This window comes from Bufo gargarizans, chromosome 4 (assembly GCF_014858855.1).
Source record: "Bufo gargarizans isolate SCDJY-AF-19 chromosome 4, ASM1485885v1, whole genome shotgun sequence".
Taxonomy (NCBI): domain Eukaryota; kingdom Metazoa; phylum Chordata; class Amphibia; order Anura; family Bufonidae; genus Bufo; species Bufo gargarizans.
In genome coordinates this window covers 366,590,740-366,607,968 of record NC_058083.1, presented here as the reverse complement: position 1 = coordinate 366,607,968, position 17,229 = coordinate 366,590,740, and the positions used below count along the sequence as shown (strand labels likewise).

The 17,229-nt window shown below is 41.4% G+C and overlaps 1 protein-coding gene across 2 annotated transcripts in view; it reads left to right on the top strand.

Moving 5' to 3' along the window:
- Nucleotides 1-17,229, top strand: part of LOC122934105 (synaptojanin-2-like) — a 237,525-nt gene that overhangs the window by 64,154 nt on the left and 156,142 nt on the right. For both annotated transcript variants that reach the window (XM_044289307.1, XM_044289305.1), the window contains exon 6: nucleotides 10,092-10,153. In XM_044289307.1, coding sequence (XP_044145242.1) covers nucleotides 10,092-10,153 — 62 coding nt within the window. The remainder of the gene's footprint in view (nucleotides 1-10,091; nucleotides 10,154-17,229) is intronic.

Below are 17,229 nucleotides of genomic sequence, written 5' to 3'. Positions count from 1 at the left end.
TAGAACAAACACGGTGCACTCAGATGTGGGGCACTCCACCTTCTGTCTCCAGATTTGTGTAGTTATTTGCAGCAGTATTTTAATGTTCTAGACCAGGGATGGCCAACCTGAGGCTCTCCAGCTGTTGCAAAACTACAACTCCCATCATGCCCAGACTGCCAACAGCTATCAGCTTACAGCAGGGCATTTTGGGAGTTGTAGTTTTACAACAGCTGGAGAGCCGCAGGTTGGCCAGCCCTGTTCTAGACATTTGCAACACGTGTTGTATTATATTGCTGGCTGGGATTGAGAAATCTCATCTGGAATCATGGAATACCAACGTTAGTATGAGTGTAGCATGCTGCTATGAGATTTGGAAATGGAAGGAAGCCATCAGCATTGTGAAAATGTTTTTAAAATGCACATCTGCGTTTCCCTGGAGAAAAACAATCAAATGTTATACAGAACACAAAAACATAAGACTTAAAAAAAAAAAAAATTTACAAATCTGTCAAATTATACCACAAGTAGCTTCACTTCTCGGATAGAGAGTTCCCTTTTCACCAAATTCATTGACCTTATAGTATCCATCACATGGACTACATTTTACTAATATTTTTGAATTCCGCTCCTTGCTAATTACCGACTGAAGGCTACTATTTAGAGCAGGAAACTTACCTCGCAAGTAAAACAGTAACTCACATTTTTGTAAATATTTTGTTATATCTTTTTGTGGGACAACACTATGATACACATATGACACTTTGATACATTGTAAAGTAATAGTGTACAGCTTGTGTAACCATGTAAATTTGGTGTGGCCTCAAAGTAACTCAACACATAACCATTAACCCCTTAGTGACCAGCCTGTTTTGGGCCTTACTGACCAAGCTTTTTTCTTTTTTCATCGTCGCATTCCAAGAGCTATAATTTTATTTTATTTTTTCCGTCTATATAGATTTATGAGGGCTTTTGTTTTGCGGCTTAAGGCCCCATGCACACGGCCGTGTTTCACAGCCGTGTGCGGGCCGTGGAACCGCGGCCTGGATCCCTCCTGAGAGCAGGAGCGCACGGCGTCACTGGTTGCTATGACGCCGTGCGCTCCCTGCTGCCGCCGCAATACAGTGATACACTGGTATGATGTATACCAGTGTATTACTGTACTGTGCCGGCAGCAGGGAGCGCACGGCGTCATAGCAACCAGTGACGCCGTGCGCTCCTGCTCTCAGGAGGGATCCAGGCCGCGGTTCCACGGCCCGCACATGGCTGTGAAACACGGCCGTGTGCATGGGGCCTAAGTTGTAGTTTTTAATGGCACCATTTTGGGGTGTACATAACTTTCTGGTTAACTTTAATTAACTCCTTCTCGGAGGGAGATGGGAAAAACAACAATACTGCCACTGTGTTTTTACATTATACATTTTATGGCGTTCATTTTTCGGTATAAATAACATAATATCTTTATTCTCTGGGTTAGTACGATTACAGTGATACCAAATACATATATAATTTATATATATATATTTTTTTTTACATTTTGCTACTTTTTTGCAATAAAAAAAAAGTGTTTGCATTGCCGCATCCCAAGACCCATAACAAGGCAGTCTTCAGACACACCGGCACCCTGCGATCACATTTGCGGGGTGCCGATGAGAGACAGAGGGCGTCCGCTCCCTCTGTCAGCACTTTACATGCGGCGGGCGCCATTGCACAGCCCGGTCAACGGGGAACCGTGCAGCGTTTAGACTGGGCCGCCATAAAAAAGCTGTGGCCAGCCTTAGGCCCCTTAGTGACCACCGTAAAAACACGATGGGTGGTTATTAAGGGGTTAATGTCTAAGCTGCTGGCAAGTACACCCCTAAGTGAAAGCATCTGCTGGGCATCCTGAAATGGAAAGTGGAGGAGCGCAAGTTCTCTAACATCCACCGGCTCCGTGATGTAGTCATGGAGGAGTGGAAGAGGATTCCAGTGACAACCTGTGAAGCTCTACTGAACTCTATGCCCAAGAGAGTAGGCAGTGCTGGAAAATAATGTTGGCTACACAAAATATTGACAGTTTGGGCACAATTTGGCTATTTTCACTTGGGGGTGTACTCGCTTTTGTTACCAGCGATTTAGGGTACTTTCACACTAGCGTTAGAAGAATCCGGCAGGCAGTTCCGTTGCCGGAACTGCCTGCTAGATCCGGAAATCCGTATGCAAACTGATATCATTTTGTTTCTGGATCCGGATGTGGATCCGTCTGACAAATGCATTGCAATACTGGGTCCGTCTCTCCGGTTTCATCTGGAAAAAACTGATCCGGTATTTCTTTTTCACAGATTTAAAGGTCTTCGCATGTGCATCCTGGAACTCGGCACCTCATTTTTGTTATTGGTGGGGGTCCAAGACAATGCCTTTAACCAGAAGTACTTTAGTGAACATTCCCTAGACTCTTTTGGGTGTGATAGTACCAGCTTAATCAGGATGTTTAGCACTTACAGTGGAGTCACAGAAAGCTAGGAATAAAACTTAGCTTTTAATCACCACATTAATATTACATTACTTCATATTCCTCTACAATATAACAAACATTGCTCATAATGGCCCCAAAACACCAACACATACAAATATACACAGAGGAGAGGGAGGCTATAATACACTAGGGAGAGATGTCCTTAATAAATCCCTAACTAATATCTCAACCCACAGGAACACCCTGATGGTGGGTGGCCTGTGGTCCCGTGCCTGCCCTATCCCACCCTCTCATTGCCCTAAATACTTCCAGCGCGTTTGCCCAATTATTGGTTCATCAGGGGGAAAAATACGGGACAGAAAATAATAAACAACAATTGGTCCAGGAGAGCTACGTGGTTATTAACTGGTAATTGAACCACAAAAGAGCTGAATGAAGTGGTTGTAACAGTTTCCAAGTCCGATAGACAGTTATCAATATGTGTGTAATCAACCAGTGTAGGATTGATCATGTAGATGTTAATCCATAGGCAGTTAGAGCACATATGTGAGACGGACAGATATTGGTTTCAGACATAATCAAAGCATAACACATATAATTGATAGCTAGCCCAGAACAGATAGAAAAATCATCAGATTTATGTTTATACAATACCAAGTAACCTGAGGTATAGTCAAAAAGCCGCAATTAATTAAGCCCTGTACATCACTAAGCTGGATACATATATTTGATTGCTAGCCCGGGACAAATAAAGTATAGAAGTATAATCAAAAAGCCTGGTAGATATAAGAGATATCTATATCTCATGGTACAAATCAAAGCTCTATTCATATTGCTGGCCTTAAACAGATAGAATCACCCTCCGGCTAATGTTTATGCATCACAAGGTTACCAAAGGTCTGATTAGAAGGCTGCAATGAATAAGGCATGACATATAATTCATTTTGTGGTGTCATATCAAGCATAAAATCCATGGAGGAATTTGAATTCTCCCGTAGGCTTCACAGGTTTGTCAGATTGATCTTACCCAATAATACTGATGAGGACTTGGCTCTGTGTGCACAGTGTACAAACTGCTTAATTCCTGGGCTTGCCAGTATATTAAAGTATGTATACAGATGTCTGAAATTATGATATACGGGGGATTACATGATAGATTAGGCACAGGCAAATTAAACTGAATTTCCAGAAACCAAAGATATGTCATCCAATGCTCCACATTATTTTATCCGTTCTAGTAAATGGAAGGTTGGCAACGACCATTGAATCTACTCCATATTGTTATGCTGGAATGTAGATTTATTTTTATTTTTTACAGTGTAAACCCTGAACACATTAGGGTTGCTACCGCTTTATTCCTTTTGTGTAGCACATCAGCATCTCATTATAAAATGATGTATATCACCATTGGAGATAACATAATCTTCTTAGTGTTGTAATACAGTCCTGATCAAAAGTTTAAGACCACTTGAAAAATGGCAAAAAATCATATTTAGCATGGCTGGATCTTAACAAGGTTCCAAGTAGAGCCTCAACATGCAACAAGAAGAAATGGAAGTGAGACAAAACATTGTTTGAGCATTAAATGTAATTAAAACAACGAATAAACTGAAACAGACTGTTTTTCAGCTGATCAAAAGTTTAGGACCACACCTCCCCAAAAAAAACTAAACCCCCCCCTTCCCCCCAAAAAAGAAAGAAATCCAACTTCCAAACATGAACTCAGTAATGAGTAGCTCAGCTGTTATTGTTTATCACTGACAAAATTTGTTTCTGCATGCTTGATGCAAGCGTTTCCATGAGGTGAGTGGGAACATTTCTCCAAGTGGTGAAGACGGCCGCACAAAGGCCATCTACTGTCTGGAACTATTGTCCATTTTTGTAAACTTCCCTTGCCATCCATCCCCAAAGGTTCTCAATTGGATTTAGATCAGGGGAACACGCAGGATGGGCCAAAAGAGTGATGTTATTCTCCTGGAAGAAGTCCCTTGCCCTGCAGGCATTGTGTACTGTACCGTTGTCCTGTTGAAAAACCCAGTCTTTACCAAACAGACTAGGGCCCTCAGTCATGAGGAATGCTCTCTGCAACATCTGGACATAGCCAGCGGCCGTTTGACGCCCCTGTACTTCCTGAAGCTCCATTGTTCCACTGAAGGAAAAAGTACCCCAGACCATTATGGCGCCCCCTCCACTGTGGCACGTAGAAAATATCTCAGATGGGATCTGCTTGTCATGCCAGTAACGTTGGAAACCATCAGGACCATCAAAGTTAAATTTTTTCTCATCAGGGAATAAAACTTTCTCCCAACTTTGAATGTCCCATGTTTGTGCTCTCTTGCAAAGTCCAAACGAGCAGTTCTGTGGCATTCAAGGAGACGAGGTCTTTTTGAAGCCCTTCAGTCTCAGATGCCGTCTGATGGTTATGGGGCTGCAGTCAGCACCAGTAAGGCCTTAATTTGGGTCGAGGATCGTCCAGTGTCTTGACGGACAGCCAATTGGATCCTCTGGCTTAGTGCTGCTGAAATTTATTGGGGTCTTCCACTTGACTTTTTTGTTCCATGACCCTCAGGATCAAAAATTCCAAATTACTGTCTTACTGCGTCCCACCTCAGCAGCGATGGCGCACTGTGAGAGACCCTGCTTATGCAGTTCAACAACCCGACTACGTTCAAAAAGGGAGTTTTTTTTGCCTTTGCCATCACAACGTGTGACTACCTGACAGAAAATGACAATGAATCCACATCTTTGCACAGATTTTGCCTTTTTAAAGGCATGTGGTCCTAAAATTTGGATCAGCTAAAAAACAGCCTGTTTCAGTTTAATCGTTATTTTCAATTAATTGAATGCTCAAAAAATGTTTTGTCTCCCTCTCATTTCTTCTTGTTGCATGTTGAAGCTCTACTTGGAACCTTGTTAAGATCCAGCAATGTAAAATATGATTTTTTTTGCCATTTTTCAAGTGGTCTTAAACTTTTGATCAGAGACTGTATGTAGGTGCTAGGGTACTGTCAAGTCAACAAAGCAAATTATCTAATATATGGCTAGTAATATTTTTAAAAAAGACCTAAGAGATTAGCAGAATGTTTTCTACAAACACAGCTTGCAATATTACAAGATGTTATGTTATAATTGTTGTGTAGGGAAAACAAAAAGTGGTCTTAATAAATGACCCCTTTCATTGTTAGACACAGCTAATTGTAACTGTCATTGTTTTCTACTCTGTTAATTGCATATGGAAGGTGCAAGTTGTGTGTGATTGATTTTAGGTGTGGTCTTATCTCCACCCATCCTGAGAACATGTGTAACGTAATTGATTTCCAGGGTGAAGAAAAAAATCTCAGGGCTTCTTCCTGTTTTATAGACATTTTTTTTTCTCTTCTGAATATTAAATGGTTCACTGTTCCAAACCACTTTTATCTTTACGTGTCTCTACAAGGTCAAAAGGATATACCCTACTTGTCATCAAAAATGCATGCATCTGTTGTCTTCATTAATGTATCCCTTGGTCAGAAAATAACGAAACTTTAATGTGCTAGCTCTCTGCACAGTATTTCACTTGTAGCACTTGTTTGTTTAATTTATAGCTGACGTTGCTTCTGTATATGTGAAAAGTTAGTTGCAATTTATGGTTGTCCATTTTAGAAACTAAGGGCTTAGAGTGTCTTTCTATGTCACCCAATCAGAGGCTGGAATCTCTGCTTTGGTATTTCTCCTCTCCTTGCTCACCTGCAAATTTAGTATGCGAGATACTCTTCCATAGACTTAAGCCTTTTGGAGAGATTTATCGTAGACCAGCTGGTATATATCTCCCATGTTACTGGAGGATGCTCCTAATTTATTAATATCAATGTAATATATGGTCAATAGACCCCCAAAAAATCCCTTTTAGGGGTCTCTAACTGATACTAAAATATGCCTTTTATTTCTACAATATTAAAATCCTGATTCAATAATTCTGTTAAGTTTCAGAGTACAGTGAAGTGTCATATATATTGAACTTTCCACTGCTGGTTGTTGCTACTGGCAACGCAGGGATTTTGTCCCAATCAGCATATATTTTTATATGCACCTATCGTGGTGCATCAACTATGAAGGTGCTGGGAGCAAGGAGACAATTAAGTAAGTTGGTGTATCACTAGTTTATGACAGAGATTGATGTAACTATCATTGATGTAAGGACCCCACTTCCCCTGACGAAGCCACGCTAGTGGCGAAACATGTCGGGAGGGGTGCTATAGTTTAGTGCTAAGTTTTAGACAGACTACAGTGAGAAGGCATGAAGGAGCAATAGGAACAGTTCAAAATCAGATAGGAATAGGCAAACGGCAGAGTGTCAGGAGCAAAACCAAGCTAAGATCTAGCTGTATTGGAATGTTTGGCAGAGGAAAGAGCTAACACAATTTAGGAGAGATCACAGACCCAACCACATTGTTACAAATCAAGTGTCAGTATATAGTACTAGCAGCACATGAGAGTTTTTACAAAAGTATTGCTAATTGTTGCAAAATATTGGAAGCACCTCTAAATTGTGGCATGCTAGACACACTGAGCAGTGGCGTCGCCAGGGGGGTCCAGAGGGGGCCACGGCCCCCCCCCAACTAAAATGCCCCCCGCAAGTGAGCCGCCGCCGTCGGGCACAGGGAACCTGGGAGATGAGCGCTTCCATTGCGCTCATCTCCATAGTAATATGCCTGTGCAGGGGAGGGAGAGGCGTGTCCCTTTCCCTTCCTCTGATAGGCTGCCGGCCTAGTGCCTGCAGCCTATTGGAGGCCGGCGCGGTGACGTCATCGCGCTGCCTGAGCCCTACAGCGCAAGACACAGGCTGGAAGAGGCCTGCATCGCATCGCTGACATGAAGGTAAGTATAAGCGTTTTTTGGGGTTTTTTTACAATATTTTTACAGGCACAATAAGGGGGGCTCTTGATACTGGCACATTGGGGGACTTATTACTGGCACATGATGGGGGGGCTTATTACTGGCACATGATGGGGGGCTTATTACTGGCACATGATGGGGGGCTTATTACTGGCACATGATGGGGGGCTTATTACTGGCACATGATGGGGGGCTTATTACTGGCATATGATGGGGGGCTTATTACTGGCACATGATGGAGGGGCTCTTGTTACTGGCACGTGATATAGGGGGCTCTGGTTACTGGCACGTGATATAGGGGGCTCTGGTTACTGGCACGTGATAGGGGGCTCTTGTTACTGGCACATTATTGGTGGGCACTATAGGGGCATCTCCTGAGGCCACAAAGAAGGGGTATTTTATATGGGGGGCTCTGTACAGTAGCATTTTTTTACTGGGACACATGGGTACTATGGGGAAGGGGGAGAGGAGTACTATGGAGTCACGTACGTGGGACACTAAGAAGGGATATTTTATACTTGCAAATCATGGGGTACACTGAAGGCATCTACTGGGGCACGATATATGGGGCATTTTATACTGGTACATTATGGGGGGCTCTAGGAGGAAGGGGGGAGAGGAGCACTATGGGGGCAATATATAGGGGTATTTTCTACTGGCACATTATGTGGGCACTATGGGGACATTAGCTCAACTGGGGGCATTACAAGGGGGTATTTTTTGCATTGTCACATTATAAGGAGAATTATTTCTACTGTGGGCATTATGGTGGGATTTATTACTCCCCCATGGTATGACCCCCTAGTAGCAGCCCCAGCCTCTCCCTGCTCTGCTATCCCTTTGCCCCGTCTCCAAATCCTTATTATGAAATCTTTCTCATTAGGATAAAGCACAACATCAGCTCCACCGAGCACCCGGCCAAAGTGTTGAAGTGGCGTCCGAGATCCCCAAGGGCCAAGCCAAGTAATTGTAAGTTTACATGTGAAATATGTTTGTTATACACATATAGCCTACACTGTGCCACACAATGTACAGTATACCTATTCACTGTGCCACACAATGTACAGTATGCCTCTACACTGTGGAGTCTGTTCTATAAGCACCCTTGTTCTGTGGTGACGGACAGAAAATAATCTGGAAGTGCCCCTCCCGAGACCAGGTTCTGTATCCGCCACAGTTTAGAAATGTCAAATGTACAGTCCTGTGAGAGGCAGGGAGGGAGATCTGTGGATGACACTGTTATGGAGGGGGAAATGGGGATGACACTGTCATGGGGTGGATCTGTGGATGACACTGTCATGGGGTGGATCTGTGGATGACACTGTCATGGGGTGGATCTGTGGATGACACTGTCATGGGGTGGATCTGTGGATGACACTGTCATGGGGTGGATCTGTGGATGACACTGTCATGGGGTGGATCTGTGGATGACACTGTTATAGGGAGGCGGATCTGTTGATGACACTGTTATAGGGAGGGGGATCTGTGGATGACACTGTTATAGGGAGGGGGATCTGTGAATGACACTGTTATGGAGGGGGAAATGGGGATGACACTGTCATGGGGTGGATCTGTGGATGACACATATAGCCTAAGATGCTATATACGGTATGTGTCATCCACAGATCCCTCCCCCGTAGCAGTGTCATCCACAGATCCCCCTCCCTATAAAAGTGTCATCCACAGGCAGCTAGGACATGTTGAAATCTGAGTGATTTTTTTATTTTATTTTTTTAAACCACAGACAGCAGGACTTTTCTTCCCTGTTGCGGTTTTAGGTATTGGGTAAAGTATCGCAGCATTTCTAAGTGTACTTGTGTAAATGTATCGTTGTTATAGCTGCCCCCCCCCCCTACTTTTGTCCTGGCCCCCAGTGTGCCCCCCCAAAATTTGAAAGCTAGAGACGCCACTGACACTGAGCGCCTTGAACAGCTGAGATGTGTGGTTTGCTGTGATCAAGCAGCCACGCACTAGCAGCATGTTTGACTGAGGGCTCAATCTCATTAAAACTAAAAATCATAAACTCATACCCTGCCAACACTCCATTGTGTTGTAAAGATAGTGATAGTTACATCACTCTCTTTCATAAACTAGTGATACACCAACTTGCTTAATTGTCTCCTTGCTCCCAGCACCTTCATAGTTGATGCACCACGATAGGTGCATATAAAAATATATGCTGATTGGGACAACCAGCAGTGGAAAGTTCAATATATATGAGCGTTTAATATATGACACCTCACTGTACTCTGAAAATGTTAACATTAGGTGTTCCTTTATTGAATTATTGAATCAGGATTTTAATATTATAGAAATAAAAGGTATATTTTAGTATCAGAGACCCCTAAAGGGATTTTTTTTGTCTATTGACCGTATATTACATTGATTATCATATCCCGAGGGTCCCTATTAGGGCGTTAGATTTGATTTAATTTATGAATAGGCGCATCCTCTGGCAGTCCGTATGCCTAAAGCAAAATGAGTCCATTGCTCCTAGTGGCTCATTTGCATATATTAAAACTTCATTTTTATAAGCAATGAGGACACGTATGAACATGGGACCAACACAGATGCCTTCAGCTGTCAAACACACGTGCAACAGGTCAGCCAGTTTCATAGCTCCAAATCTGCTGACAGAAGCCTTGCATACAGAAGGGCATGTGTGATGTACAATTATTTACTTATGTATATTCAATCTGTTTTTTATCTATATTTGTATATTCTTGTTTAGGTGAACCAAAAATGTAATTATTGATTTTGTATTTCTTTTTCCCACATTAAGGTTGGCTCTCATCATCTTAAAATTACTAGAGGACTAGAAGCTAATGCACCAGCTTTTGACAGGTAGAGCATTTTTATAACCTATGTTTACAAAGTTTATACTCCTTTTTTTTTTTTTTTTTTAAGAATTCTGGTTAATTTCAATATACAGTGGATATACAAAGTCTACACAGCCCTGTTAAAATGTCAGGTTTCTGTGATGTAAAAATTTTTTGACAAAGAGAAATAATTTCAGAACTTTTTCCACCTTTTTAATGTGACCTATAAACTCTGCAACTCAATTGACAAACAAACTGAAATCTTTTAGGTGGAGGGAACAAAAAAAACTAAAATAATGTGGTGCACAGGAGATGCCGTCGCAATCTGACAGATTTGGAGTGTTTTTGCAAAGAAGAGTGGGCAAATCTGGCCAAGTGAAAATGTGCCATGCTGATAGACTCATACCCAAAAAGACTGAGTGCTGTAATCAAAAGGTGCTTCAACAAAGTATTAGTTTAAGGTTGTGCACACTTATGCAACCATATTATTTTATTTTTATATTTTCTCTTCCCTCTACCTAAAAAAAAGTTGTTGATCAGTAATGCAAGTGAATATAAGAAACGTAATATATCTTATTAGAGAAAAATGCCTATATCCACTGATGATCTACTAACAAATGTATCTGGAAGAGCAAAATGAAACCTTAAGGACGGTTTACAAACCTGCGAGGACCATGTTTACTGAGCAAGCAGTTAGTGGGGTGAAAATGGAGGTTTGAGATGGTAGCTAGGAGGAGCAGGTAAGTAGTTGGGTTAATGTAGTCAGGGGGAGTAGAAAGGGGTCCCAGAAAAGGAAGGCCACTCCTGTTACTGTGCTCCCAACCTAATTGCCAACTTGAGTGATGATGCAATGGTGTCCATCTCAGAAATGGCAGCCCTCGCGGATGCTACTGTCCCTAACAGTCAAGTGGTAGTTGGGGGATGGTAGCACTGGTATAAGGATTCTATACTCAGAAAGACAGGTAATAGACAGAATAATTTGTCGCCAAGACCGCCTTAAAGGGAGTTTTTCACCTAATCTGAGCGTTTTAGACCGCTCAGATCAGAATATAGACTCTTTGACCGTCATTACAATTTCTTTTCTGTGTCCCTCGTCCAGATCATGCACCTTACATCTTTTAACTGACTCGAAAAGAAAAAAATGTTAGTGTGCATGAGCCCCAATTCACATCCCCTCCCATCCCTTTGTTGAACTTGATTTGACATACGGTAAGTCTTTTATTTTTTTCAATGGTACTATGTAACCATGTAACTATGTGGTTTTCTTTACTGTTGTGTGTGTGTGTATATATATATATATTTGCATGCTTCAGTAAATCTGGAAATTGTTTGTAGTGCCAAAATGATGAACCATTTCTGAAACCCTAAACCAGTTCTGAGCCCTAAATACATTATAGTTCAGTAGTGTTTTATTCTGCTCTCTTTACACTGGTGCTGCCTGTGCATGTGTGATCTTTCTCCTTGCTCTGCAGAATTTCCACTAGGTGCTCTCCTCACAGTCTAATACAGTTTACTCTATTGGGTACAATCTCTTAAAACCTGTTACCTTATCCAAAACCAAAGGAGGTTAGGAAGACCTTTAAAACAAGGAATATCCCACTCGCAAGGCGCCAACGGTGATGGGACTAGGGATGGAATATTATTTCTAAGTGGACAAGAAGGAATTATTTTAGTGGTTGGGAAAAAAAAAAAAGGTATAATTATATGGATGACAGTGATAGGGGAGGCTGCACGAAAAAATAGTAGTGTTAACACCAGGTTTAACACTTAAGTAGCAAAAAATATATATATGTGTAGGATTTGGTCTATAGTGTTAATGACCTTCAAAACTTATAGATACACATGGATAATCCCCACAAACATAAAACTAAGTATATAAGCGCAATTAGATATAGCAATATCCCTAAAGGACAAATAATCAGCAATAGCCGTAAATAATGACTTACTTCAATGGGGGGCTGTCAAGCAGGTATAAAAGCACCTGCGACAGTGACCCCCCAAAGCAAGGCTACCAGGAAAGAAGCACAAATACGTAAAAGTCAGTGTTTGTAACCTGAAGTGAACTGAACTACTCACTTCACTAGGGGGGGCTGTCACATAGGTCAGTGGTCGCAAATACCTAGGACAGTAAACCCCCCTGGCCAGGGTCACTGGAATTCACTTGAAGAAACAAGGCAGTTGTTACTCACTTCACTGGGGGGCTGCCAAGCAGGTGTAGTGTAGGTTACCTGAGACAGTACCCCCCCGGCCGAGTCTGCTTCTCATGGTCTCCAATTTGGAAATCAGTACCTCCAATCTTGAAATAAGTTTCTTCAAATACTTTAATAAACAGAGCTCTACGCATTTCGGGTTATACAAAACCCCTTCCTCAGGAGCAAGGTATTCACTAATACATAAAATCAAAAGGACTCGCACATTAAATAGGTTCCTCTCACCAATGCATCTTGTTCCCGTGCTCAGGGATCGTAAAAGGGCGGGAAATCGCGTTCATTCACAGCCTCCAGTCGGGTGGAACGCATCCAGGGACCGGAAGTTGCGTATCCACCGCGACTTCCGGTTCTGTGGAACACATGCCGGTTGCGTGTGGAACGCACGCCGGCTCAGGGGAACGTCACTTCCTGTCTAGGTGCGCTCCAAATAATGGAAAGCACCGACAAGGGGAGTGAAAAGGGGGAGGGAGGCCTGTCAGTAGCGGTGTCCTTCCCTTTCTACCAGCCGCCTGCTACAGTGATCTACAAGGAGGATTAGATTAGACTAGTAAATATCTACCTCCTATCGGGTTATCTTTATATTTATATAAATGTAGGGCCCCCTGATATGAATTATTTCATGATTTGGAAAAAAAATATAAGTAATATAATAATAATAAAAAATAAATTTTCATGATTTTGCAAAAAATTTAATAAAAATTAAATACGAGGGTAATGGATGAATGAATATAGGAGGACACAAAAAAATATATATATGTGAATCATAGAAAATTCTTAATAAAAAATTTCATAATAAAAAAATTAATAATGAAAAGACTCAAAAAACACGGGTGGTCGATGCGTGGGTGTAGAGGAACAAAAAAGAAAAAATAACTATATATATATATATATATATATATATATATATATATATATATATATATAATATATATATATATATATATTAGTACAGACCAAGAGTTTGGACACACCTTCTCATTCAAAGAGTTTTCTTTATTTTCATGACACTGAAGGCATCAAAACTATGAATTAACACATGTGGAATTATATACATAACAAAAAAGTGTGAAACAACTGAAAATATGTCATATTCTAGGTTCTTCAAAGTAGCCACCTTTTGCTTTGATTACTGCTTTGCACACTCTTGGCATTCTCTTGATGAGCTTCAAGAGGCAGTCACCTGAAATGGTTTTCACTTCACAGGTGTGCCCTGTCAGTTTAATAAGTGGGATTTCTTGCCTTATAAATGGGGTTGGGACCATCAGTTGCGTTGTGGAGAAGTCAGGTGGATACACAGCTGATAGTCCTACCGAATAGACTGTTAGAATTTGTATTATGGCAAGAAAAAAGCAGCTAAGAAAAAAAAAAAAAAAAAAAAAAAGTGCCCATCATTACTTTAAAAAATGAAGGTCAGTCAGTCCGAAAAATTGGGAAAACTTTGAAAGTGTCCCCAAGTGCAGTCACAAAAACCATCAAACGCTACAAAAAAACTGTCTCGCATGCGGACTGCCCCAGGAAAGGAAGACCAAGAGTCACCTCTGCTGCGGAGGATAAGTTCATCCGAGTCACCAGCCTCAGAAATCACAGGTTCAGATTAGAGACCAGGTCAATGCCACACAGAGTTCTAGCAGCAGACACATCTCTAGAACAACTGTTAAGAGGAGACTGTGTGAATCAGGTCTTCATGGTAGAATATCTGCTAGGAGACCACTGCTAAGGACAGGCAACAAGCAGAAGAGACTTGTTTGGGCTAAAGAACCCAAGGAATGGACATTAGACCGGTGGAAATCTGTGCTTTGGTCTGATGAGTCCAAATTTGAGATCTTTGGTTCCAACCACTGTATCTTTGTGCGACGCAGAAAAGGTGAACGGATGGACTCTATATGCCTGGTTCCCACTGTGAAGCATGGAGGAGGAGGTGTGATGGTGTGGGGGTGCTTTGCTGGTGACACTGTTGGGGATTTATTCAAAATTGAAGGCATACTGAACCAGCATGGCTACCACAGCATCTTGCAGCGGCATGCTATTCCATCCGGTTTGCGTTTAGTTGGACCATCATTTATTTTTCAACAGGACAATGACCCCAAACACACCTCCAGGGTGTGTAAGGTCTATTTGACCATGAAGGAGAGTGATGGGGTGCTGCGCCAGATGACCTGGCCTCCACAGTCACCGGATCTGAACCCAATCAAGATGGTTTGGGGTGAGCTGGACCGCAGAGTGAAGGCAAAAGGGCCAACACGTGCTAAGCATCTCTGGGAACTCCTTCAAGACTGTCGGAAGACCATTTCAGGTGACTACCTTTTGAACCTCATCAAAAGAATGCCAAGAGTGTGCAAAGCAGTAATCAAAGCAAAAGGTGGCTACTTTGAAGAACCTAGAATGTGACATATTTTCAGTTGTTTCACACTTTTTTGTTATGTATATAATTCCACATGTGTTAATTAATAGTTTTGATGCCTTCAGTGTGAATCTACAATTTGCATAGTCATGAAAATAAAGAAAACTCTGAATGAGGTGTGTCCAAACTTTTGGTCTGTACTGTATGTGTGTGTGTGTATATATATATATATATATATATATATATATATATATATATATACTTTGCATGTATAAAAATCACAAACATATCAATAAAAAAAAAAATATATATATATATATATATATATATATATATATATATATATAAAAATGATCAATAGTAATATCAATATAATCAAATATAATCTTTTCCGAATGATAAATAGAAGTAGGGTATAAAATATGGAGTATAGAAAGCACCTGTATTTAAATTTATATATCAGCTTTATCTTCAGTAAAAGTGTATAAAATGCTAATAGTGTATAGGTAACTCCTAAAATCATGGAATCTCTTCCCAGGTAAATGTTTATTTTCTCTGTCCGGAAGCTAGTAGTTAACGTATTCCAAGGCCTCATTGAGACCAAATGGTGTAAGTGTGTTTAATTTATATATCCAAAACATCTCCTTTCTTGATAGTGTCTGATATGATTGTGGAACCCATTCTAACGGAGTGACTTTTAGGCCCTTAGAGTCACCCTCGTGGTACAATGAGAAGTGTTTAGATACACTATGTGTAATTACCTTCCGTTTTATGTTTGAGAGATGCACGTTCATACGCTCTCTCAGAGCCTGTATGGTGCGACCCACATATAATAGCTTGCAGGGGCACTCTAATAGGTAGATGACATAGGAGGTGTTACAATTCATTGCTTGTTTTAGGGCAATCTGTTCTTTTGGTGCGGAAGGATCAGTGTTTTTACACAATGTATCATTGGGCAACACTTGCATTTTCTTGAGCCGCATTTGAATGATCCTACGTCACTCGTCAGACCTTTATAGTCTGTTTGTATAGTTTTCTGAGGTAGTTTGGGACATGAAGGTGTGTTAAAACCACCCTAAATTAGGGCATTTTAGATACACTCTGGTGTTCCAGATCAATGTACCCCCCCCTCCCCCCCCCCCCAGGGGTTAATATCTACGCGTGGCTGAGAGACTAGACACTGACACAGAAGTTGGTCAAAGCAATCTCTAACTTTATTACATGGGCTAAGCGTTTATGAATCTTCAGAAGAGGGCAGTCCTCTCTGAGGCTAAAACATTGTTTCATTGGTCAAAAAGGAAAAAGTGATAAGAGAAACAGAGATAACACTTCAACATCTGCGCAGTGAGTACCACTTTGGAATGTGAACTAATGTAAACATCTGGTTACCATCGCCATTTTGTAATGGAGTTTATTCTAACAAGAATACTGCCTACGTCATATGTGACACTTCAAAGAGGTGCTTCTCTATAGGCAGTGAATAATATATACATATCATCAAGCCATATGATGTGCCTACGCATTCCACCACACTCTATTGAACACCTGTAGAAAGATGAGAAATCAGACACTTCCCACAGCACAGCTCTTTGCCCCCCTCTCTCTCTTCTCCAGTCTTGAAACAAAGAGGGGGGTGGGTGGGCACTTGGAAGTAGAAAAAGTTAACTCATTACAATCCTAGATATACAAAATATAGAATAAAATTCACACATCTTTAACAGTCCCCCCTTGAATTTCATTCTCTCCCTAAACATAAACATCTGTCCCAATGCTCCGCCTCCTCTTCACCAGCTTCCACAGCAAGCCATACCTAGCGAACAGCCTCCCGTGACACTGGATTTGAGCCAGGAGAAGTCAGATGATCCTTCCCTAACTGGTGTTGACATTATATGGGGGGGGGGGGGGACTGGAGATCATCAGTGCTCCTGATTTTCTGGATCGAAGTTTTCATACAATTTTTCATATTCTTTTTAGTCATGATCAACAGTCACACAAGGGAAAACCAGTCTCAACACTTCCTTGAAATCAATCCAATTATGCTTTTCTTTGAGCTTCACTGTGCTTGTGGTCAACAACACTCGGAATGGACCATCAAACCAGGGTTTTGGGACTTTTCTAACGTGTCTTTTCCTACCACCCAATCTCCAGACACAAGTGGGTGGGTTCCTGGTATTTTATCAAAACCTGGAAGTGAAGCAAAAACTCGAAAATGTACTTTAGTCAAATGCTTATACAAAACTGATCACATAATCTGTCAGACAACCATGTTGCATCTGGAGCTGCTGTGGGAAGTAAAATCCTATTCTAGGGGCCGACCCAAAAAGGACCTCATAGGGACAAAGGCCTGTCTCACGGTTAGGCGTATACCTTACTAAAAGAGGGCTACCAGCAGGCACTCTATTAAGGCTTTGAATCTTTAAAGGGACTCTGTCACCACTTTCTAACCCCCACTTTTAAAACTATAGTTCTGTCCATGGAGCCCCTGTGATTACAATGGTGGTGTTATATGTGAAATCCGCAGGCTCGTTTTGATAAAAAAAAGCTTTTATC